Source organism: Moschus berezovskii, chromosome 10, assembly GCF_049115385.1.
Source record: "Moschus berezovskii isolate FMDL1 chromosome 10, NW_MosBer_1.0, whole genome shotgun sequence".
NCBI lineage: Eukaryota > Metazoa > Chordata > Mammalia > Artiodactyla > Moschidae > Moschus > Moschus berezovskii.
This window is the reverse complement of record NC_142469.1, coordinates 88,253,562-88,277,639: the sequence shown is the minus strand read 5'-3', so window position 1 is coordinate 88,277,639 and position 24,078 is coordinate 88,253,562. Positions and strand designations below refer to the sequence as shown.

At 42.0% G+C, this 24,078-nt stretch overlaps 1 protein-coding gene across 3 annotated transcripts in view; it reads right to left on the bottom strand.

Moving 5' to 3' along the window:
• The window catches only part of PHACTR2 (phosphatase and actin regulator 2), a 305,489-nt gene that overhangs the window by 210,729 nt on the left and 70,682 nt on the right, over positions 1–24,078 (bottom strand). The window contains exon 1 of one of the 3 annotated variants that reach the window (XM_088840799.1): positions 17,575–17,747. The exons of the other annotated variants lie outside the window; for them this stretch is intronic. Coding sequence (XP_088696925.1) covers positions 17,575–17,587 — 13 coding nt within the window. The 5' untranslated portion in view covers positions 17,588–17,747. Of the gene's footprint in view, positions 1–17,574; positions 17,748–24,078 lie in introns of those variants that run through there. 3 annotated transcript variants of the gene reach the window in all.

Here is a 24,078-nt window from a genome sequence, read left to right as displayed (position 1 = left end):
TGTCCTGAAAGACAAACAGGAATCCACCAGGTGAAGAACCAGGAAGAAACGGGACAAGGAAAAGAGCACGGTGCAAAGAAGAGAAGTAAGGAGACACAATATTGAGAGTGAGATGCAGAGCCTGGAGTATCAGGGCCCAAGGCCGCGTGCCTAGAAAGTGAAAGAAAGTGAAAGTTGCTCAGTCACGTCCAACTCTGTGACCCAGGCCTGAATTCTCCAGGCCAGAATACTGGAGGCGGTAGCTGTTCCCTTCTCCAGGGGATCTTCCCAACCCAGGGATCGAATCCAGGTCACCCGCATTGCAGGCAGATTCTTTACCAGCTGAGCCACCAGGGGAGCCCAAGAATACTGGAGTGGGTAGAGGATCTTCCCGACCCAGGAATCGAACCGGGGTTGCCTGCATTGCAGGCGGATTCTTTACCAACTGAGCTATCAGGGAAGCCATGTGACTAGGGGTGGGAGATAATGTCGGTGACACAGGTTGTTGCTCTTATAAACAGACAAGAACTTGGTTTGAGAACCTTGAATTTTCATTTTACCCTGAGAGCATGGGAAAGATCAGTGAAGATTTTGTCAAAAACTAGGAAATAAATTGAACTGCCACTTAGTTTAAGTAAATGTCAAAAAAATTCATGAACTCCAGCTCATGCACACGAATCACAGGAAAACTACTCAGGCCCTCACGGGGTCCGTGTCCTATTACTTTGGACCAAAGGATAACAGTCTTGACGGTCTGGTTTCCTAGACCACAAAAGATAAGAAACAGCACATGCAAACATTTTTTATTTGGTATCTACATAAGATGATAGATGTTAAGTAAAATGATTGTGATGATCATTTCACAAGATATATAAGCCAAGTCATGATTCTATACACCTTAACCTGATACAGTGCTCTTGTATCAATTATATCTCAAAAATACTGAAAGAAAAAAAGAAAGAAACAGCTCATGGAAAGGGAGGGGAATGGAACTGCCAGAAGCCAGTGCACTTAAAACAGCAAAAAGGGACAACCAAGCATCAGAAGATGCAAGGTAGGAGGGCAGGGGAGCCAGACCAGGCTTGCTGGGGGGCCCTCTCAACCACTTGAAAGGTAGCTATCAGGATGAAATGAGTTCATATTTGTAAAGATTTAAAATGCACGTGGGTACTAAATGAGTCTGCTGTTATACTTCTACTAGAGCCAAGTGTAATTAACCCTGTATTTTCAGTGAGGAAAGTGAGCTCATGGATGTGCCCAACACGCAATGCCAGTCTGTGGAAGAGACTCAGCCAGGAAACATATCCTCCTTTTCTGACTCCGAGTCTTGTTTCTTTCCACGACTCCAAATAGTAGAGTGTGTTCAATTGGAGAAGACAGGAAAGTGTGATGCACTTAGCTGCAAATATTAGAATGACTCTCATACAAAATATAAACCCAAGAGTTAGTGGTGGGTGAGCACCCTCATTGCTGCTGGTGTCCTGAGTCCTGTGCTGTTCCAGGGAGGATGCAACTATGGTAACAAAATGCCCTTCCACACCGAGGGGGTTGGGGGTGTGTGGGAACTCAGCCCTGATCTCCTGAGTTTTTTTTTGTTGAATGAAGCCAGAATGAAGCTTGTGCCACCCTCCCCAATGTCTTCTGTTGACCTGCTTCATAAACTAGTATATCCTTTGGTTTCTCTCTCTAATTTGCCCGAATCCCCTACCCAGTACTTCAGTCCCTACTCCGGAACTGGATCTCCATGCCCAATCTCTCTAAAAATGTTAGGGCTGCTTATTTGTTATACTCTTGTCCTTTCCCTGGGGGGTTCATACTGCCAACCACGTCTGCTCCCCACCTGCCATATAAACACATGCCCTTCGTATGCTTGGACCCCTCATTAATGAACTTCTACTGGAATTTCCGGCTGATTTCCAGTCTCCAATCACCCAATTGTGTATCCAAGTACAGACAGCTTCAAGATGACAGATTGGGACAGTTGTGTTTCATGGACACTGTGACCAAAGCCATTTGTCTGTCCTCCCCTGAGACAGCCTCTGTGGCCAGGACAAATATAACCACATTTCCCTGAAAAACAATATTGTATGCAACCCAAAGGGTAAATTGTGTTTGGTTTTCCTTTTGTGTAAAAGTCAATGGGAATCAGATTTGGCATGGTGCATGCCTCATGAGTTGGCAAATGGCCAAGCATATCCTCAACCAGACATGCTTTTTATATGCCAATACAACTTTTCCCGTGGTGTAGTTAAGCTGTGCATGAGGCTGAGCTCTGAAAATAAATACTAAATACACTTCTTTGCCTTAGTTTCAGATCTGTAAAAGTAGAACCGATCACTTGAAATGTTTACATAATTCACTGGAGAACTGTGAGAAATGAACTTTATTTGTTAGTATTTTTGAAGATGAAAGGGATATTATTGAAGCACGTACAGTATTCCAAAAAAAAAAAAATCACTTATTTCTCAGTTTGTGTTTAAAAAAAGAGTTCTGTGGGACTCAATTTTCTTTTAAAATTACCCAAGAACCCAAAAGTACATTAGGAGTTTTTGTACTTTTGAAGGTCCACGAAAACCTTCTTTGGAACTGCTAGGGACAAAGTCCCATGTCTGTCAGCAAAAAGGACATCTCCGTTTAGAAAAGATTAGAGTTGTGATGAAAACTGACACAAGCCAGGAAGTTTAAATGTTACTGGTGGTGCACCAGTCAGAATGGCTGCTATCCAAAAGTCTACATGCAATAAATGCTGGAGAGGGTGTGGAGAGAAGGGAACCCTCTTACACTGTTGGTGGGAATACAAACTAGTACAGCCACTATGGAGAACAGTGTGGAGATTCCTCAAAAAACTGGAAATAGAACTGCCATATGATCCAGCAATTGCACTCCTGGGCATACACACTGAGGAAACCAGAATTGAAAGAGACACATGTACTCCAATGTTCATTGCAGCACTGTTTATAATAGCCAGGACATGGAAGCAACCTAGATGTCATCTGCAGATGAATGGATAAGAAAGCTTTGGTACATATACACAATGGAGTATTACTCAGCCACTAAAAAGAATGCATTTGAACTAGTTCTAATGAGGTGGATGAAACTAGAGCTTATTATACAGAGTGAAGTAAGCCAGAAAGAAAAACACCAATACAGTATACTAACGCATATATATGGAATTTAGAAAGATGCAAATGATAACCCTGTATACGAGACAGCAAAAGAGACACAGATGTATAGAACAGTCTTTGGGACTCTATGGGAGAGGGTGAGGGTGGGATGATTTGGGACAATAGGATTGAATCATGTATGTTGTCATATGTGAAACGAATCGCCAGTTCAGGGTCGATGCATGTGACAGGATGCTCCGGGCTGGTGTGCAGGGATGACCCAGAGGGAGGATGAAGGGAGGGGGGAGGTGGGAGGGGGGTTCAGGAGGGGGAACTCATGTGCACCCGGGGCAGATTCATGTCATTGTATGGCAAAACCAACCAATAGAATATTGTAAAATAATTCAGTTCAGTTCAGTTCAGTCGCTCAGTCGTGTCCGACTCTCCGCGACCCCATGAATCACAGCATGCCAGGCCTCCCTGTCCATCACCAACTCCCGGAGTTCACTCAAACTCATGTCCACAGAGTCGGTGATGCCATCCAGCCATCTCATTCTCTGTCGTCCCCTTCTCCTCCCGCCCCCAACCTTTCCCAGCATCAGAGTCTTTTCCAGTGAGTCAACTCGTCGCATGAGGTGGCCAAAGTATTGCAGTTTCAGCTTCAGCATCAGTCCTTCCAATGAACACCCAGGATTGATCTCCTTTAGAATGGACTGGTTGGATCTCCTTGCAGTCCAAGGGACTCTCAAGAGTCTTCTCCAGCATCACAGTTCAAAAGCATCAATTCTTCGGCGATCAGCTTTCTTCACAGTCCAACTCTCACATCGATACATGACCACGGGAAAAACCATAGCCTTGACTAGACGGACCTTTGTTGGCAAAGTAACGTCTCTGCTTTTTAATATACTATCAAGGTTGGTAAAATAATTAGCCTCCAATTAAAAAATAAATAAATAAATGTGTGCCACAGATCTACTGGTTCTCTACAAAGTCTGGATTTTAAAGGCAAAGCTGACTTTTGTCTTCAACTCTCTGGCCTTTTTCAACCAAAGTCATAGTCACACAATTATTTAAACAAATGTATTTGAACTTTCTTAAGTTAAAGGCAGATTCTTAGGTTAATGAGTGTTGTAAAATGCTTGTTTGAGCAAATGGGTTGGCTCCACCTACTGACGTCTGTTCCGTAAACACCACAGACAAGCATCGTGGGTACTGTGAAAATACAAGTCTCGCAGGGGACACCTAAGATATTTTTGCTCTTGAACCATGCTGGCCATTCTCATAGGTTAAGACTGGCCATCTTTCCTTTAATAAGGGGATGTGGCTGTTGTTTAGTCGCTAAGTTGTTTCTGACTCTTTCTTGGCCCCATGGACTATAGGCACCAGGCTCCTCTGTCCATGAAATTTCCCAGGCCAGATACTAGAGTGGGTTGCCATTTCCTTCTCCAGGGGGTCTTCCTGACCCAGGGAAGGGTCTGCATCTCCTGAATTGGTGGGCGGATTCTTTACCACTGAGCCACCAGAGAAGCCCTTGATAAGAGGATACCCTTATTTAAAATGCCCTGAGTTAAGCTGCTTATAAAAAATAGATGGTTTCCAATTTCCATTGCTAAGAAAATCACACCCAAACATATGAAAAGCAAACAGAGGCAGGTCGCAGGTGATAAACTAAAAGCAAGTTGGGCGGGTGAAGTTTCAAGGACGTCTCAATCGAGGTGCTCTCCACAGGGGAGAAGGTGAAGGGAACACGGGCTTACCTCCCCTCCTGGGCAACTGCCTCACTGACAGACGCTTCTTTGTTTACAGGTTAGTGAAGGTCTCCAATAGGATCTATCAGAGCAATCTTGTAAATAGCACGAGATCTTCACGATTCTAGTAATAATGTGATTTCATAATGACAACCAAGTATCTTAAAAATATACAAAGCAGTGAAACTTGCTCTGTCTGAGCAGCTTTGTTAAAAGTCCCTTAGACCAACAATGAGTCTTACCAGTATGTAGTATATCCATGAAATATTCTTTATACAGCTGTCCTTTCTCCCCATGGGAGATTCTAGGTTGGGACTGGGTTGGCAATAGATAGATTTCTTCCTCTTATTTTGTGTGTGTGCTTAGTCACTCAGTCATGTCCAACTCTTTGCAACCCTATGGACTGTAGCTGGCCAGGCTCCTTTGTCCATGGGGATTCTCTAGGCAGGAATACTGGAGTGAGTTACCATGCCCTTGTCCAGGGGATCTTCCCGACCCAGGGATCGAACCTGTGTCTCCTGCGATTCCTGCATTGCAAGTGGATTCTTTACTGCTGAGCCACCAGGGAAGCCCAGATAGATAGATAGACAAGATAGGTAGACAAACAGGGAGATGATACAACAGGTAGGTAGATAGACAGATTTTCATTCCATAAGTGATTCTGATGAGCTCCCCACTGCTTGTCTTAAATGGTAAGTGGCTCCATCACTCAACTGCCAGTATAAATTAATTCATGGTTTCTATGTAAGCAGGAGCACACAATACAAGATGCACCTCAGGCTTTATTTCAGCCAGTTTATTCCTTTGCCCGCTTATTGAACATGTACCTTCCTTCAGACGCTCCTCTAGGGGATGAACTTATGAAGAAGACAGCCCTGTCCTTCGGTGCATGTGGCCTAGTCCAAGGGGTAGACACACAGAAGAGCATCACAGCACACCGGGCACGTGTGGGAAGGCGTGGGAGAGTATTCACGGCCGTAGAGAAAAGAGAAGATTGATTCTATCCCGAGAAACTGCAGAAGGATCCACAGAGGAGGGGACAGTGGAGTTGGGACTTGCTCAATGGGGAGGTTTTGCAAACTGGGGAGGGAGTGGCCATGATGGGGGCTCCACACAGAAGGATCAACGTGTTTAATGATGTGTGTCTTGGGGGCGTACTGAGAAGTACAGGGTGGCCAGACAACAGTCTGTGAGAGTGACAGGGGTGGGGAGAAGAGGCAGGAGGCGGAGTAGGAGGGGCCATGAGTTGGGGGGATACCAGGAATGTGGTGCAGGGGTGACATCACAGGCAAAACCGGGATGGGGGCCCCTCGGAGCCTCCAATACTAGATGCTTCATTTGCCAAAAAAACACTCAGAGCTTAAAACCCTCTGCCATACTTTTTCAAGTGATCCTCATGACCATAGGAGATACTTAAATTTAACATTACAAAAGATGATTTTAATGAATTTTGTTGTTTCCATTATGAGTTCTATATTAAGCTTTGTGTAAAAAGCACCACTTATTAACCAAAATACTCAGAAAAGCAAATTGTTGAATCAGCTCCATGCTTTAATATTTAAGGTCACGGTCAGTTCAAAATGATCTGAAACTCATTCTGGTGTGTGCATGTTTGGAGGGGGGACTCTAAGGTGGACAGGACATGTTTCTCTATCACTAAAAAGCAGGATGCCTGTGGTGACTGGTGAGTCACATGACACAGCAATCAGAGTTGCTGCTGCTGCTGCTAAGTCACTTCAGTCATGTCCGACTCTGTGTGACCCCATAGACGGAAGCCCACCAGGCTCCCCTGTCCCTGGGATTCTCCAGGCAAGAACACTGGAGTGGGTTGCCATTTCCTTCTCCATTGTGTGAAAGTGAAAAGTGAAAGTGAAGTCGCTCAGTTGTGTCCGACCCCCAGCGACCCCATGGACTGCAGCCCACCAGGCTCCTCCATCCATGGGATTTTCTAGGCAAGAGTACTGGAGTGGCTTGCCATTGCCTTCTCCGGCAATCAGAGCATCGGTGTTTAATAGTGGCTCTGACCCAGCCACTTGGCACAGATACACAGCTAGGGATGGTTAAATCATAGCCGTGCTCTTCGGGGTCTAATAATGTACCTTTTCTATTAGATAAAACTTGACAAGGGATGTTTAACATCTCTTATTAGTTAAAACCCACATGTAAAGTCTCACCAGAGAACATTTCTGCTGCTATGGTGAATCGTTACTCAACATTTAATTTGCTAGGGAGACACTGGAGAAGGAAACAAGCTTCCCAATTAGGAAGTCTCTCCACACCGCCTTCTTCGATCAGGGCCACATACTCCCAAAGGACAGATCACAGAGAGCCAGGACTCAGCGTGCTGTGCTCCTTTCCTGCTGTTCTCTTCCGGAAGCAGTCCTTTGCCTCTTCTTCCCTTCTCTTTCAGCTGTTTCCTCAGAGGTCTCCTCACCTGGCCAGCCTCACAGACCACCCCGAAACAGATAATTAGCAAGCACAGATCCTCAGCTGGACGGGCCTACTCTTTGTGGGAAGAAAGAGGGAGGTGAGGACGAAGAAGAGGGGACGAGAGAGGAAGGGGGTGAAGAGCTGGCTGCCGACTTCTGCAAGGTAGCGATTTCTATGAATAGATGTCTGAAACAGTCATTCTCATCTGGTTGCCCATTAGAATAGCCTGAGGAGCTTTTAAACAAATCCCAGTGTCCCGACTCCACTCCAGGGATGTGATCGAATTTGCCCAGGGTGGGGCCCAGCAATGGATATACTTTATAAGCTCTCCAGGCGCTTCTGCTGGATGGCTGCCGTTGAGAACTCTAATTCTTTAACTCTTTGGAGGACACAACAGATGTCCATGATGTGTCAACTACCGTCAAGATGCTTAAAGACTGGGAAGAAAAGCCTGAAATGGGGGGTCATCTCAGAGAGACCACCAAGAGGTACCAAACTGTGAGGTGAGTTCTTTCAGCGCTCCAAGGAAAGGCAGGGCCTCGAGGCCTACCGGAAAGACATACTGAAGGTGGGATGTGTGCTGGGCCTCGAAACAAGAGCTGGGTTTTCGTCGGGTTCTCCCTCCTCATCCCCACAGCCACACCACAGTCTAGACCCTTCTCAATGGATTTCATTTCTAGGGGTTCTCCTTTCTTGCTGGCTCCTGTCTGTCCTTCCCAGGGTTATGCCTTGAAATCATCAGTCCTGTCCCAGCCTGACTGTCGTTCAGTCTCTCAGTCGTGTCCAGCTCTTTGCAACCCCATTGACTGCAGCACTCCAGGCTTCCCTGTCCTTCACCATCTCCCACTGTTTCACCATGACTCTGCCCAAAACTTACCGGTGGAATAAAAGCCAAGCCACAGGCTTTTCCTGCTAGGCCTGAGGCCCCTTTATGAACTTCACAGCACTCGTTCCAACCCAAGCATTTTATCGATTCCGTCTTAACTTCTGCGTTCTCTGCTAGAATGAATTTCCATGATGACAAGCTCTGTTTCATTCATTCATACCCACACTGACGGGCACAGGGCCTGGCACAGGGTGAGTGACCAGGAAATATTTCCTGGATGTAAGGAAGAAAGAGTGACTGAGGAACTTCCCTGGCAGTCTAGCGGCCAAGACTCCACCGTCCAGTGCGTGGGGTGCGGGTTCAGTCCCTGGTTGGGCAACTAAGGTCCCACATGCCATAGGGGTATGGGCCATAATGAGAAAACAAAACAAAAACAAGAAGACTGAATGCCAGGAGGAAAGGCTATGCAAGGCTGGGAGAACAAGGGTAAGGAACGGGAACGTGCACCGTGTTTGTGTCTGCAGAAGAGGGAGTAGGACAGCCCGAGGGGAACAGAGGGCACTCTGGGAATAAGATAAGCAAATCACGTGTAGTCAGGTCCTCATAGCGACAGATGTCAAGGCTTGAACTTCATACCTGTTAAGGTGTTAAAACTGACCCAGGACTGAATGATCCAGGGCTAAAAAAGGAAATGTTTCTAAGGCACAAAAAGTAATGAGGCATAATTTTAGCTACTGTATACAATCAGAAGATTAAATATTTGGAAAAAATTGGCGTATGTAAGGAAATTCAAACTAATTTGGGGGAGATAGATAACTAGATGGTAGAGAATTATCTTCTATTAAGGTATTATTCAGAGCTACTTATCACAACGTTGCAAATACTTTAATCAAACAGTATATCAAACAGTATACCAATCTCTTTGAAACTATGGCTTCTCTTGACATATATATTAAAATTTAGATAAAGGAGAGTATTATTTCCCAGCACGTTTTTTCAAATCTTAGAGTGGCTCACAGGGAAGTACAGAATTTGAAAAGAATCAATGTGATGTAAGATCTCGTTGGAGAAGGAAATGGCAACCCACTCCAGTGTTCTTGCCTGGAGAATCCCAGGGACGGGGGAGCCTGGTGGGCTGCCGTCTATGGGGTCGCACAGAGTCAGACACGACTGAAGTGACTTAGCAGCAGCAGCAAGATCTCGTTGAACACAGCTGTAAAAAGAGATGTAACCACAACTATTCTCTGACCTTCTCACTAACCACTATTTCACTGAAAGAAAATGGAAGGTTAGAATTCTCCAGTTGTCCAGAATAATGTCTCTGAACTTTATTCAAATACCACTGAAAAATTATTTCATGCCTCTGTTCATAATTTCTGTTAATGATCCTAATATTATCCCATTCTTCTAGTGAAATTGTTTAATACCTTTTTCATAGTGGTAACAAATTTCACAGGTGGACTCTATGAAAAAGCATTCTATTTTACAAATTGTCATAACTGTATGAATGTTTATGAAAAAAACACTTCAACTATCTTTTTTCTTACCCATGTACTGACTTTTAGAGTAGGGAATGGCAACCCACTCCAATATTCTTGCCTGGAGAATTCCATGGACAAAGGAGCCTGGCAGACTACACTCCATGGGGTCGCAAGAGTTGGACATGACTGAGTGATTCACACACACACACACACTGACTTCTACCAAATAAAGTGTATAGATAGAAGATCATCGCTGACCTTGGTATTTAAAAAACTATTTCCTTTTGGAAAAATTTCACTGGATTTATTAAATGATGGGGCTTCTCAGGCGGTGCAGTGGTGAAGAATCCACCTGCCAATCCAGGAGATGCAGAAGACTCAGGTTCAATCCCTGGGTCGGGAAGATTCCCTGGATCAGGAAATGGCAACCCAATCCAGTATTCTTGCCTGAAGAATTCCATAGACAGAGGAACCTGGCGGGCTACAGGCCATGGGGTCACAAAGAGTCAGACACTAAGCACACACAATTAAATGACATTTAACTTATTTTTAAAATATTTATCATGTGCATACTGCATCCCAGGTATTGTTCTTGATGCTATGGAAGATACAAAATGAAGAATTCTCACTCTTAAAACAAAATGACAGCATGAATACTGCTGGGTTGAATTTTGCTAATGTAAAAAAGGGTTGGACTTGAGTTTATAAATCACCTATTTATTGAATGAGCTCTTACTTAGTCTCAGTTTCCTCATGTATAACTTGGGGAAAATAACATTTACTTACAACTGGATTGAAAGAATTAATGATATCAGTTCAGTTCAGTCACTCAGCCATGTCTGACTCTTTGTGACCCCATGGACTGCAGCATGCCAGGCTTCCCTGTCTATCACCAGTTTCTGGAGCCTGCTCAAACTCATGTCCATCGAGTCAGTGACAACATCCAACCATCTCATCCTCTGTCATCCTCTTTTCCTCCTGCCTTCAATCTTTCCCAGCATCAGGGTCTTTTCCAAAGAGTCAGTTCTTTGCATGAAGTGGCCAGAGTATTGGAGTTTCAGCTTCAGCATCAGTCCTTCCAATGAATATTCAGGGCTGATTTCCTTTAGGATAGACTGGTTTGATCTCCTTAAAGTCCAAGGGACTCTCAAGCATCTTCTCTAACACCGCAGTTCAAATTAATGATACAGCCTATAAAAAATACTTAAGTTGGTGCCTACAGCATAATAGGCATTTTAAAAAAGTAAGCTCCCTTCCTTTGAAGACAATTGACATTTAGTTAAATGGGATTTGCCTTTGTTATATATGTTTTTGATACCGACTTACAAAGCAGACCTCTGAAATTAACTTTTTACATATAAAATCTCCTGTCATCAATCTTTAATAATTCATGTGAAATGATAAATAAAATCTGCACATTGCTCCTAATCTCATAGATGTAATTGAATCCCACTCATTTCCAAAGCAGGTTTGAGTCCCAGCTCCCTTTCCTTCCTTATTTCATCTGATGGTGATGTTAACAAGCAGAGAAGTGCCCCAAAGCCTAGAAACAAGGAACAAGAAGAGAAATCCTGGACAGAGCTGACACAAATGTTTAATTTCTAAAGAATCAAGCGTCAATATTTATACAAGTGAATAGTTTGCTAGTTCCTTCAAATGACTTCTAGGTTGGGAAGGAGGAAGTTGAGAAGAATTCAGTTAAGAATAAGATGACAATGGACAGCGACAATGAGAATGAAGGAATTTTAAGAGTGATCCCCAAATCTCACTTATACACTTTGTAACTGGGCATCCCCAGGAGAACCTACAGTTAAGACAACTGAGAAATGCTGCCATTTGTATTCCATCTCGGGAATTCACAATGTATATCAGCACAGGCTAGAATTTACACGTCCATTCTGTTAGCATGTTTAAAAATCTGTTTAACACTGTTAAACTCAGCAATTCCCAAAACTGTCCCAATACTAAATTCTGTGTTTCTGCACGTGTTGTGAGCACAGGAAGGGGAAAGGGTGAGACTATTAATATTCTGTGGAATTAATATGCAGTGGCATATAATTTGGAAAAGGCTAGATTCTTGCTTTCTCCTGTCTGCCCCCAGAATACATCCTTGCTGGTTCTTTACGTCTTTTCTTCACCCAAGAAAACCATTTGATGAGAATCCCTGTTTTATCTTAGGGATATAGAAATATTAGAACTTGATTTGCCTTTGGAAAGATGAGTGGTTGCAAAGGAAACAAACTCTCAGAACTAATACCAGTGATCTGAAAAACAAACAAACAAAAAACTAAAACAAAACCCCAAACTTTGTTCTAGAAGCAAAGACTTTGTTCTGCTTCTGCCAAGTTACTCTTAAGCCAAGTCTGCCAGTTTATTCTCAAGAGGCCAAAGTTATTGTACACTTAGAGTTAAAAACTACTAAAATGACTCTTTGAGAGTACTTTTATGTTTTAACACAAATCTATTTTTCCATTTGGCATTTTTGTTTTAAAGGACAGGAATTTCTATAATAATATTGGCATTTTGCAAACAGATGTTCCAAAAAGCAGATTACTTATATTTTATCTCTCTCTTAGAAATAAGTCTATATGAATCCTGGGTGCTCTTAGAAATATTTATTTGATAAACTATGAAATGCAACAGTAGCACCATAAATCACAATAAATTCAAAGGAAAATGCTATAAGTTTTATAGCTAATAAAATGTTCAATCAGATGGTAAAGAATTTGCCTGCAATCCAGAAGACCCAGCTTCAATCCTTGGGTTGGGAAGACCCCCTGGAGAAGGGAACGGCTACCCACTCCAGTATTCTTGCCTGGAAAATTCCATGGACAGGGGAGCCTGGAGGGCTATGGTTCATGGGGTAGCAAAGAGTAGGACAGGACTGAGCAACTAACACTTACATAAGGAGTATTTCAGAGAATAAGAATTAATTTCTTGTTTAATTAAAAAGGAAATACGTTCTAATTTTTATTGTTTGTTCCCCTACATCAAGGTTGATAATCAAAGAATCTACTCACAATTACACATATAAAGTATATATTATATTGTGCTGTGCTGTGCTTAGTCGTTCAGTTGTGTCTGACTCTTTGCGACCCCATGGACTGTAGCCTGCCAAGCTCCTCTGGTCCATGAGGATTTTCCAGGCAAGAATACTGGAGTGGGTTGCCATGCCCTCCTCCAAGGGATGTTCCCAAATCAGTGATCAAACCCAGTTTCTCGCACTGCAGGCAGATTCTTTACCATCTGGGCCACCAGGGAAACCCAAGAATACTGGAATGGGTAAGCCTCACCCTTCTCCAGGGGATCTTCCCACCCCAGGAATTGAACCGGGGCCTCCTGCATTGCAGGTGGATTCTTTACCAGCTGAGCTACCAGGGAAGCACATATATCACATTATATATATGCAAATATATGCATACATAATATGTAGCTATATATATGTATATAACATAGTATTTCTAAAAAGTGTCATGGTTAACAGAATTATAAATACTAAGACAAGTCATCATTAAAGCAGGGGGTTAGAGGGGAAATTTTTAATTGCACCAGATAGTTTTCAAACAGCCAAATGTCCTAGAAAGCATTCATCTTAAAACAAATTAATTCCCATAAATATTCGCTCTATTAGGTAACCATTCTCCTGCATTACCTTCTTCAGTTCTTCAGGAACTTAGTGATAACAGGCTGAGTGTGAAGGTAAATTCTCCCAGGAAAGTTTTGAACCAGTAAGAAATGAAATGTCTTTGTGCCTACATTTTCTTACATAACAGCCTGGCCTTTACCTAAATTATTTCAGTGCTTAGGGGCATGTTTCTCTGGGCCTGGTCTTATCTCCATCTGTGTTGAAAAGATTTCCAAGCAGCATTTGAAAATCTCCTTTTTCTCTATTATACTACAGGGTCTCCCACAGGGTGGGTGAAGAAAAAACAGGAAAGCATTAGTTGCTCTCGGGTTCACTGGGTTGAACTAAACAAAGCATATGCAAAATAGAAAAGATTTTAAACTGGCAGTAAGAAACAAGCAAACAAATAATCCTGCATTATCTCAAATCCATGCTTAGTAAGGAATTATGTATGTGTGTATGTGTGTATATATATATATATATATCTTTTACTGTATGAAAAAGTCATCGTAAAAAGTTCCTAAGACTAGTGGGTCACACAGAGGTGTTTCAAACCCAACAATTTCAAGATGGAACTCATTATTTTTCCCTTAAAATTCCTCTTGTGTTCCTACAGTACAGGACTATGGCTTAGATTCTCAAAACTAGAATCCTCAGAGGTTTTCTAGTTCTGCCTGCCCTATCCACTCATCACGCTCTACTGATCTGTACCCAGGCCATCCCTCAATCCCACCCCCATGGCACCACCCACATCAATTTCCAATCACACTCTTGGGACAGCCACCCAACTGGACTCTGCTATAACTGCCACCTTTCCACACCACTACTGCACTGCTAGAGCCGTCCTTCTAGAGCATATATTTGTTCATCAAGGAGCCCTGCTTCAGTTTTTCTGATGGTTCTTTCAACAGCTAACATGCATTCAACATTGCCATAATCCAGCCATTGTAACAAAAGCTTTACATGTATTATCTTATTTCTCTTCATGACAATCCTATGAGATGGATACAATTATTATTGGCACTTACAGATGAGAAAATCAATGCATACAGAATTTATATAACTTGTTCATGGTCACTGGGAGAGCAGATGGAAGAACCAACGTCCATCTCAGATTATCAGATGCTCTTGATGGCTCCATTATAAACCTTCCTTCAGTCTGGTTCCCAAACAACTCTCCAGTCTTTTTTGCAAGGAGATCATAGACTATGAACCTCTCATATTCAGGGATTATACAGCAAGGATCAGAAGCCCTTCAGCCAGCCACTGGATAGGATGTAAGATGAGGACTTAGGGGTCTCAGGACTGCCACCTGCCCTCCAAATGAGTGTGCCTCTTTCAACACACATGGTCACGGAGATATCTTGATTCCAAGCAAGGAAAAATTAGTTCACAAGCACTGCAGAACTTCTTATACTACTCTGCCCCTGCAGAATGCAGAATCGGGTTTCAAGCCATTGCTTTTCAGAGGTTAATCACGCACGACTAATCAACTTTGCCTCAGCATCTCTCCCCACAACTCATTCATTCATGACAGTCATTTGATGAAGGCCAGGCAGGAGGAAGCCAAGGGACACAGGTGCAGGGACAAAGCAACGTGGACTGAAGAGGTGGTCAAAGGCTTGTTTTTATAAAAACGACCATCCATTTGAGTTGTTAGAGAATTTACATGAAGAGATAGTCATATGAAAAGGAGAAAAAGAAGAAAAGGTTAGATATTGCTAAGGCTGCCCTGACATATTCCACATATACTGTTTGATAAATATTTTATTGTTATTCCAGGAAAAGCTTTTAAAGGAATGTATAAGCCAGCAATTATGGGGAAGGGATGTCTCCTCAAAGATAGTAGGAATGTCAGTTCTTGCTTCTGGGGAGACGGTGAACACACTCACCCCTGGCAGACTTGCTGAAATGAACATATATTCATTGAAAGAGCCAGAAGTCCAGGCAGCCATCCTTTCTTATTTGTTAATAATAGAAAAAAACACACAAATAGCTCTAATGCAGCCTCTGTGTGATCTGAATAAATCAGAGGCACTCAGCTCATGTGTAGTAATTGTTGCGCTTTTTTTCCTAACAATTATCCAAATCCCAACACAGAAAGCCTTTCTGGAAGAAAGCCTGACTCCTTAGAGCTGATGGTCCAATCGGCAAGACTGGTGCTCAGCTCTTAACTGCTGGCCTCTGTTATCAGGGCCTGAACCCATCTCTGATGGGAAAAATTTAGGCAGACAACATCATTATCTTGTTCAAATTAAATGGGAGAAAATGAAGTACTCCAAGTTAATTGGGTGTTTTGGTATGATGTTAAAGATATTTTGAGGGTTTTTCCTTTTTGGCCACTTACCAGTACCATCTCAGATGCCTTCCTTATAGTCAATACAATTTATTGAAAGGGTGTGTATGTGTGTGAGAGAGAAATAAATGTTTACATTGCCCTCCTATAAGACAGGCTGCTTACATCATCATGAAATTACCATGAAAAGTGATCGGTAGCAGCCAATTCACCATTATAGGATGTTATTTCTGAAATATTTTTAAAATGTCACTTAAAATCCTGTTATTCCACTCATAGGTATACATATCTAAATCTGAGATTCCACCTAAAATTTGAAATGATATAGAAATTGCTGCTTTAAAAGCCACTTGACACAGTGCATAAATATTCTTAAACATGTCAAGAGCAGAGGTATTTTATGAATGGCATTTAAAACCAAAATCAAGAATAAAATTGTGACAACACTTATCCCCGTAAGCTATGGTTAGCCAAAAAGTAAATCATAACCTTTAGCATTTTTTTAAACCTACAAAAAGTCTGCTATAATAGTTTCTTTCTTTTTCTTAAATGGCCTTTAAATAAATATATGAGTCAGTTAAGAAAAGCATTTGCTTGAATTAAAGTGATAATTCTGCCAGGACATCAGTAAAATTAATTGTGGGTGGCAGGAGTTTTAAAGGAGGTTAAATTAGGGATTTTGGTTTATTTATTTATTTTTTACTCACTCTCCTGCTGTAACTAGAAAAGCTTTTGGTTGATCTTGAAATTGTGCCTTGTCATGGAATATCATATCTACATGCTTTTATGATAAGCACTATGGCAAATTTTTTTCATGATCAAGATGGGGGAAGAACGCATATGCATCAACCCAGGCTCTTCCTAACTACTACTACTACTATTACTACTACTACACACACACAGGCACACACACACACACACACACACGCTCACCCACCCTAATATGTGTTTCTTTCACAACCCTCAATGTTCATCTCAAATAACGTAGTGTCCCAATTTATTTCAATGCTTTCCATATCAAATACAAAATTACTTTAGTCACAGGGTTATACTCCTGGTAAGTGATTTCACAAAAGACCTCAAAACACTCTGTCTTCAAAATTTCTGCTTGCCTGCAATACCTGTGCCACGCTCTGAAACAGCTACATTTCATAAACAAACATGTTTTCCAAAAAATGGGGGGGCAGTCTCACTGTGTACGGTGTATTTTACATGGTGTATTATTCTCCTAGCAGAGCTGACCGCATCTCAGGAGCTATAGGCATTGCTGTAAAACGGACACCAGCAGAGGAACGGAACTAATACCCTTCAGGAGGCAGAGGATCCATAACACAGTTGGGAGAATTCTGCTTTAAGTGTCAGTAACCCTGAAATAGGAAGTAATCCCATAGTGTGTATCATCTAAAAGTTCAATCTAGCAAAGGCAAGAGAAAAAGTTCTGCCTGAGACGCAGTTTTATGCTAATCATTTGACGGGCATTAGAATACTTCTGTAGTCATGCATGTCTACCTGTCAAGTAAAGATGTTAAAAACCAACACATTATTAAAAGGTGCGTGATTGGCCCCTAATGTCTGTACTCTGAAATTAAAACACCGGACAATCCTGAGACATTTCCTACATTGCATCTAACATGAAGACTAAGCATCGGACACAGAATTCATCTGCTGTGACACTCTACATCTTGGAACGGTGAAAAACATTTTGTTCAGCTCATTAACACCATCTACCTTTTGCCCCCACCTCCTGCCCTTAGTGCTAGTTTTATCACTCACTACATGCCCTTTTCACCCACTGTTCTGAGCACAAAAGAATCAAACAGCACACAAGCCTGCAGCCGAAATAACAGTGCAGTCTTCCAAAAGGTGAATGTGGAATTACAATCTGCGTTCCCCATTCCTGAACTTGAAAGCAAACACTAATTGCCCTGTGGACAATGCAGCAGGGTTAACCCATTGTATAGCTCCCGGTCCTGAACCTTTCAGGGCAGAATAAGACCAACAAATAGGCAAACCTTCCGCAGCAAAGGATGGAGACAGCAAACGAGCCCCACAGGCTGTGAAGAAGGACATTCTTGCTTTACCTACCGGCATTGTCCATGTCTCAGGAGTGACGAGTTCTGGAGCCTGGCAGCTAGGAAGCCCGGCTCCTCTCCTGGCTAACGAAGCACCCTGCCCTTCTGCTGATTATCAGTCCTTGCTGGCACACAGAGCATACTTCATGCACTGTCTGCAGGAGACACCGCCAGGAAATTTATATCTCCAAGGATGACAAACAGCCATTAGCTCCATTACGGGCTGATTAAGAGAGACTGAGCCTATCAAGTGGGTACTTGAATCCACTGGGGTTTTCACCTCTGTTCCAAGCTAGGGAGGGAAAAAAAAAATCACTGCAATGTGGAGTGTATTGCACATTTCCGAAAAGCAGTGCACATGTTACGCAAAGCACAGTGCTTTTCTAAAAGATGCCAGAGCAAACATGAACAGGAAGAGGCACAGATAATTAAAAGGTAAAAAGAAATCTTAAAAAAAATGCAATAAATTATCTTTCGTGGGGGACTAATCTAAACGTGGTCCAGCCTTTATCACTGACATCACTGGATGACTGGGCAACTTTTCCATTTAGAATTTTAAAGTTTTTTTTCAGCTATTGTTGTTGCTGTTGGGGGTGGGCAAGGAACAGCAGATCCAGCATTCTAAAATAAAGGCTATCTGTAATATTTCTGCTGTACATACATACTAATAAGGAAAGTATTTTCATTTCATTTTGGTTATGTTTTCATCATGACTCGTGTTCCTATTTCTGGTCAGAATTTCTGCCCACCTGTGTTAACAGAGAAACTCAAAGGGACCTCTCTAAATGTGACTAATAATACAATAAATAATTGTCAAAAGATGCCAGGGGAATCCTATAGTCTGTTACAATCTACAGCCATTAAAGTAACAGAAATTTGAGGATCAAGAAAAATACATTTACTAACACAAGAACGGAGAAGGCAATGGCAAACCACTCCAGTACTCTTGCCTAGAAAATCCCATGGATGGAGGAGCCTGGTAGGCTGCAGCCCGTGGGGTCGCTAAGGGTCCGGACACAACTGAGCGACTTCACTTTCACTTTTCACTTTCACACATTGGAGAAGGAAATGGCAACCCACTCCAGTGTTCTTGCCTGGAGAATCCCAGGGACAGGGGAGCCTGGTGGGCTTCCGTCTGTGGGGTCACACAGAGTCGGACACGACTGAAGTGACTTAGCAGCAGCAGCAGCAACACAAGAAAGTCCATCTCACTCCTTTTCTTTGATTTGGCTATATAAAGATGACCCTCAAAGCCACCAGACACTGCACTGCTTCCTCCAGGGTCAGGGCATAAAGATGGACAGAGTGCTGAACCAATCATGGGCCATGCCCTGAGGCTGCTATATTAGAATCTGGGGAGAGCACAATTCTGTTTACTGCATTTTCTCAGCTATAAGAAAAAAAATAGAATGGCCTCATTTAACCTATGAAACAATGACTCCATAGTATAGTAAGGCTCTACAGGTTTTTTATTTTCACAAGTTTTAAAAAAGCAATTGGAGTGTTATCAAACCCCCCGCATTGTTAAATTTTAAAAAGCAATTCGTTTATTTAGTATTTCTTGATGCCACTAGAATTCCAAGCGACAAACAGGTTGCAAATTATTTACAATCTGGGCTTCTATTTCGAAAGTTCCTAAGTATTTTGTTTTCAATGTCACCAAACTTACTTATAGATTTGAGGTTTCTGTACTGTTTAGGTGATATACTTCATTTGTGATAGAACATATATTTTCTTCAAAGAAAAGCTGCATTTCTCAGTGATTTTGCCCTGAGATTTTTATCCCCATTATTTTAATTCTGTCACACTAATTGGAGGATATATCACTAGATTAATTTCAGAAAACCATTCTTCATATGTTTTTGAAAATTGCTTTGATCCCAGAAGACTCAAATCACTGTGGCTTCCATAACTCATCTACCTGCCCTGATTAAGACTGTCAACTACCCAGAATGAGTGTTGTCTGTAGGAAATCTAGGGCAAACTAACTATTAAAAAAAGAAGAGTTAGGAAAATGCAAAAGCAAAATGAGAGAGACGGTACATTGCACAGTTTGAGATTTTGGTGAGGAATAGCTCAGAAGTGTCATCTATTCGTCACACGTGCTGACTGGTAGGAATATATTCATATTAACTTTCAGGCTTCCCTGATGGCCCAATGGAAAAGAATCCACCTGCAATGCAAAAGATGTGGGTTCAATTCCTTGGTCGGGAATATCCCCTGGAGGAGGAAATGGCAACCCATTCCAGCATTCTTGCCTGGAGAATCCCATGAACCAGGGAGCCTGGTGGGCTAGAGTATATAGGGTCGCAAAAGTCACAACTAAGCAACTAAACAACAAACATATGATCTTCGCACAGAGTTCAATGTATGAGTCGATTATTTTTATTAATACAGTCAGTCCCTAAAGTACAAACAGACTGTGCTCTAGAAGTTTGTTCTAGAAACAGACTCACATAAAGAAACTTATGGTTACCATATGGAGGAGGGATTATTAGGAGTTTGGAATTAACATATACACATCCCTATATAAAATAGATAACCGAAAAGGACCTACTATATAGTACAGGGAACTCTGCCCAATATTTCATAATAATCTATATAAGAAAAGAATCTGAAAAGGATATATATATATACATAAACATATATACGTATATACATATATGTATGCATATATATACATACATATATGGACTTCCCTGGTGGCTCAGTGGTAAAGAATCTGCCTGCCAATGCAGGAGACAAGGGTTCTAACTCTAGCTCAGGAAGATGCCTTGGAGAAGAAAATGGCAACCCACTACAGTATTCTTGCCTGGGAAATCACATGGACAGAGGAGCCTGGAGGGCATGGGGTCACAAAAGAGTGGGAGACAACTTAGCAACTAAACAACAACAGTGTACAAATATATATGTATGTATAACCGAAACACTTTGCTATATACCTGACATTGTCACAACACTATAAATCAACTATACTTCATTGAAAAATAAAATTTTTAAAAAGTTTGTTATGTTGGTTATTTGAAAAACACTTTTCTCGTAAACACTGATGGAGGTTCTAAGAACAGACTATTAAACTCTGTTTAGCTCATAATGTGGTTTACATAATATCCCACAATCTCTTGTACACAATGATAAAGTCCACAAAGTTCTGAAAATCTTAACTTTTTTTAAAGTTTGGTTCCAAAGTGCACTGGGGGTCACAACTGACTTGGCTATTTAAAAACTTTACAAACCCCACTTAGAGTGAATAATGTATTTTGCTTCAGAAAATTTAATGTTACAAGTATGCGAATCTGTCCAGACACTGCTGGGGATGATATATAATATATAACATATATGCATTCTCCTACCTTTTTAAAATGTAAAAATTTTTAATTTGGAAACACACCTGATTCCAAGGGTTTCAGATGAGGAACTATGGTCCTTCACTACATTTCTGCAGTTTAAAATAGTAGAAAATAACCTCTTCTACTATTTTACTCCAGGATCATCTTCCTTATTTAGGAGCTCACAGTCTCCCTCCCTCACCTGTTAAGTGCTTGATCCTCTCTAACTACTGATGTCGTAAGAGATAAACAAGGGACAGGCAACATAGAAACATGTCAAGAAATAATGAAACTAATGTTGGGAGGCTATTAAGAATCAGGCCAACAGGGAAGTCCGGGGGAATACATGTGTACATATGGCTGAGTCTCTTTGCTGTCCACCTGAAACTATCACAACATTGTTAATCAGCTATACTCCAATATAAAATAAAAAATTAAAACCAAAACAAAACACCGAACAGGCCATTTAAAAACTGCACAAACTGCTAAGGACTCATCAGCTTCAGGTATCCCCTCTCTGGCCATCACTACTACAACTGCCCTGACCCAGAATCAGAAGAAGCCAACATAACAATGGAAAAGCATGGGGAATGAAACACTTTCCTCAAGCTCCAGAGAGAACCCAGTCACTCCACTAATTTAATTCAGACCCACAAATAACATGCTCTAGTTGGGAAATGCCAGAATACAAAGCAGGCCCTTTCTAATGGTCCCGAAGATACTGTACGGCATAGCAGCAGCATCAAAAAGAGTAATGCTCTACATCAGGTTTTAAAATAGATTTAGTTCCTGTTTTTATTAACTGTCCCATTATCTCTATTCCTCATCTTTCTTAGAATCAGACTCATTTGTTTGAGGCCAGTGGTAATTTGGAGTACCTGCATCCAAAAACACATTGGAGAAGGAAATGGCAACCCACTCCAGTGTTCTTGCCTGGAGAATCCCAGGGAAGGGGGAACCTGGTGGGCTTCCGTCTATGGGGTCACACAGAGTCAGACACGACTGAAGTGACTTAGCAGCAGCAGCATCCAAAAAAAACCCACTTGCAGAAAGAAGGCTACAGCCTACCCGCAGGGTTTTCTAAGAACTGTTTGCCTGAGGTGGGTTGTGAGGTGTTTGTGACTCCAGGCCTGGATAGCCGAGGTAGCAAGAACAAGGCTACCAGTGGTGTCCAGCACCTTCAAATGTATTGCCAAGCACCTGGTGATCACCTGGCTAGTATCACATCTTTGTCAAGAAAACAGTGGCTCAGTGGTAAAGAATCCACCTGCCAACGCTGGAGACAGGAGTTCGATCCCTGACCTGGGAAGATCCCACATGCCGCAGAACAACTAAGCCCGTGCACCACACCATTGAGCCCACACTCTAGAGCCCATGAGACTGCTACTCATAACCACAACTACTGAGCCGGTGCTGTAGAGTCAGAGCTCCACTGCAAGAAAAGCCACCACAAAGAGAAGCCTGCACACCACAACTGGAGAAAAGCCTGTGCAGCAACGGAGACCCAGCACAACCAAAGATAAATAAATACAATTATTTTAAAATAAAACAAAACTCTATTCTCATCTTTCCCTTTCACTTTCAAAGTTGTCTTGACTTCCCAGAGAAGTTCTCCTTATTTGACATGATTTCTTCACCTGTCACCCAGTTTTATTGAGATATCATTGATATAGCACTTAGTTTAAGATGCACAGCATAATGCTGTGCTGTGCTTAATCACTCAGTCATGTCCAACTCTTTGCAACCCCGTAGACTGTAGCCCACCAGGCTCCTCTGTCCATGGGGATTCTCCAGGCAAGAATACTGGAGTGGGTTGCCTTGCCCTCCTCCAGAGGATCTCCCTAACTCAGAGATCGGACCCAGGTCTCCCGCATTGCAGGCAGGTTCTTTACCAACTGAGCCACCAGGGAAGCCCACAGCATAATGACCTACACATATTGCAAAAGGATTATCACAATACGTTTAACACCCATAATCCCATATAGATACAAAAGAAAAAAGTGTCTTGTTTTTTTTCCTGTGATAAGAACTTGTGATCCACTCTCTGACAACTTTCAAATACACCACACAGCCAGGTTAATTATAGTCACCAGGTTGTACTTTACCTCCTAGGACTTATCTGTTAACTGAAACTTTGTACCTTTCATATTGTTTCATATTATTTCTCAACTTTCCTGGCAGGTGCTTTCATGTGTTGGGGACATAGGGAAGAAATGGTGGCAACCACACTCTAATTCTTCTGACTGGAATCTGAGCCCAGGTGTACCAAGAGCTGTTCAAATGAAGACTGTGCAGAACTAGTAGGAGGTGTAATAACTCCAGAACCGTAGGCTACAAATATGGCTTGGCTTTCAGAACTGAGTTCCTTCTCTACAAAGTTAAACTCTTTTCCTTAGAACAGAAGAATTAGAGAATAGATTGCCCAGGTCATAATGCTGCTTGGCTCAGCAGATCTCTGGGACACCCTGGTTAGCCTGTCATCTCTTAACTCACCCAAAGAAAGAAGTACTAAAATATCAACTACCAATTAGGAAACAGTCAAGCTTGCTTCCAGTCCCTACTGGAAATCTGTTCTGAAAAGATTCTTGCCACTGCTCTGACAAGAACAGCTGTGGGACACAGATAGTTCTGATGAATAAATTGCTTAGATTTATAACTCACCTAAGTACTAAACCCAATCCCTGAACTATTTTTTAAAAAGTTCATAGGATGAAATTCTGCAACAGATATCATTTCCAGGAAGATTTGGGCAGAAAAACATTAGACATTTATCTAATGTTACATTACCTGGATTTTAGGACAATATTTACTTGACACACCTATGTATTTTATTATTCCTAACCATTCTCATTTAGCGATTTCTCTTCTACTGTAAGGTGAGAGGGTGGGGAGGGGTCTTCTGAATTACGTATTAACTTTTGCTTCTCTTTCGTTAGACATGATCCTTAGATTATGACTTCCATTCACACAGACTTTAAGAACATCTTAATGCAGAGGACAGGGAACTTTTCAACAAACTTAGAACTTCAGCTGGCTTCTAGACCTTGATGAGCTATTGCTGTTGTTGTTCAGTTGCTAAGTCATGTCCAACTCTTTGCAACCCCATGGACTGCAGCACACCAGGCTTCCTGTCCTTCACTGTCCCCTGGAGTTTGCTCAAACTCATCTCCATTGAGTCGGTGATGCCA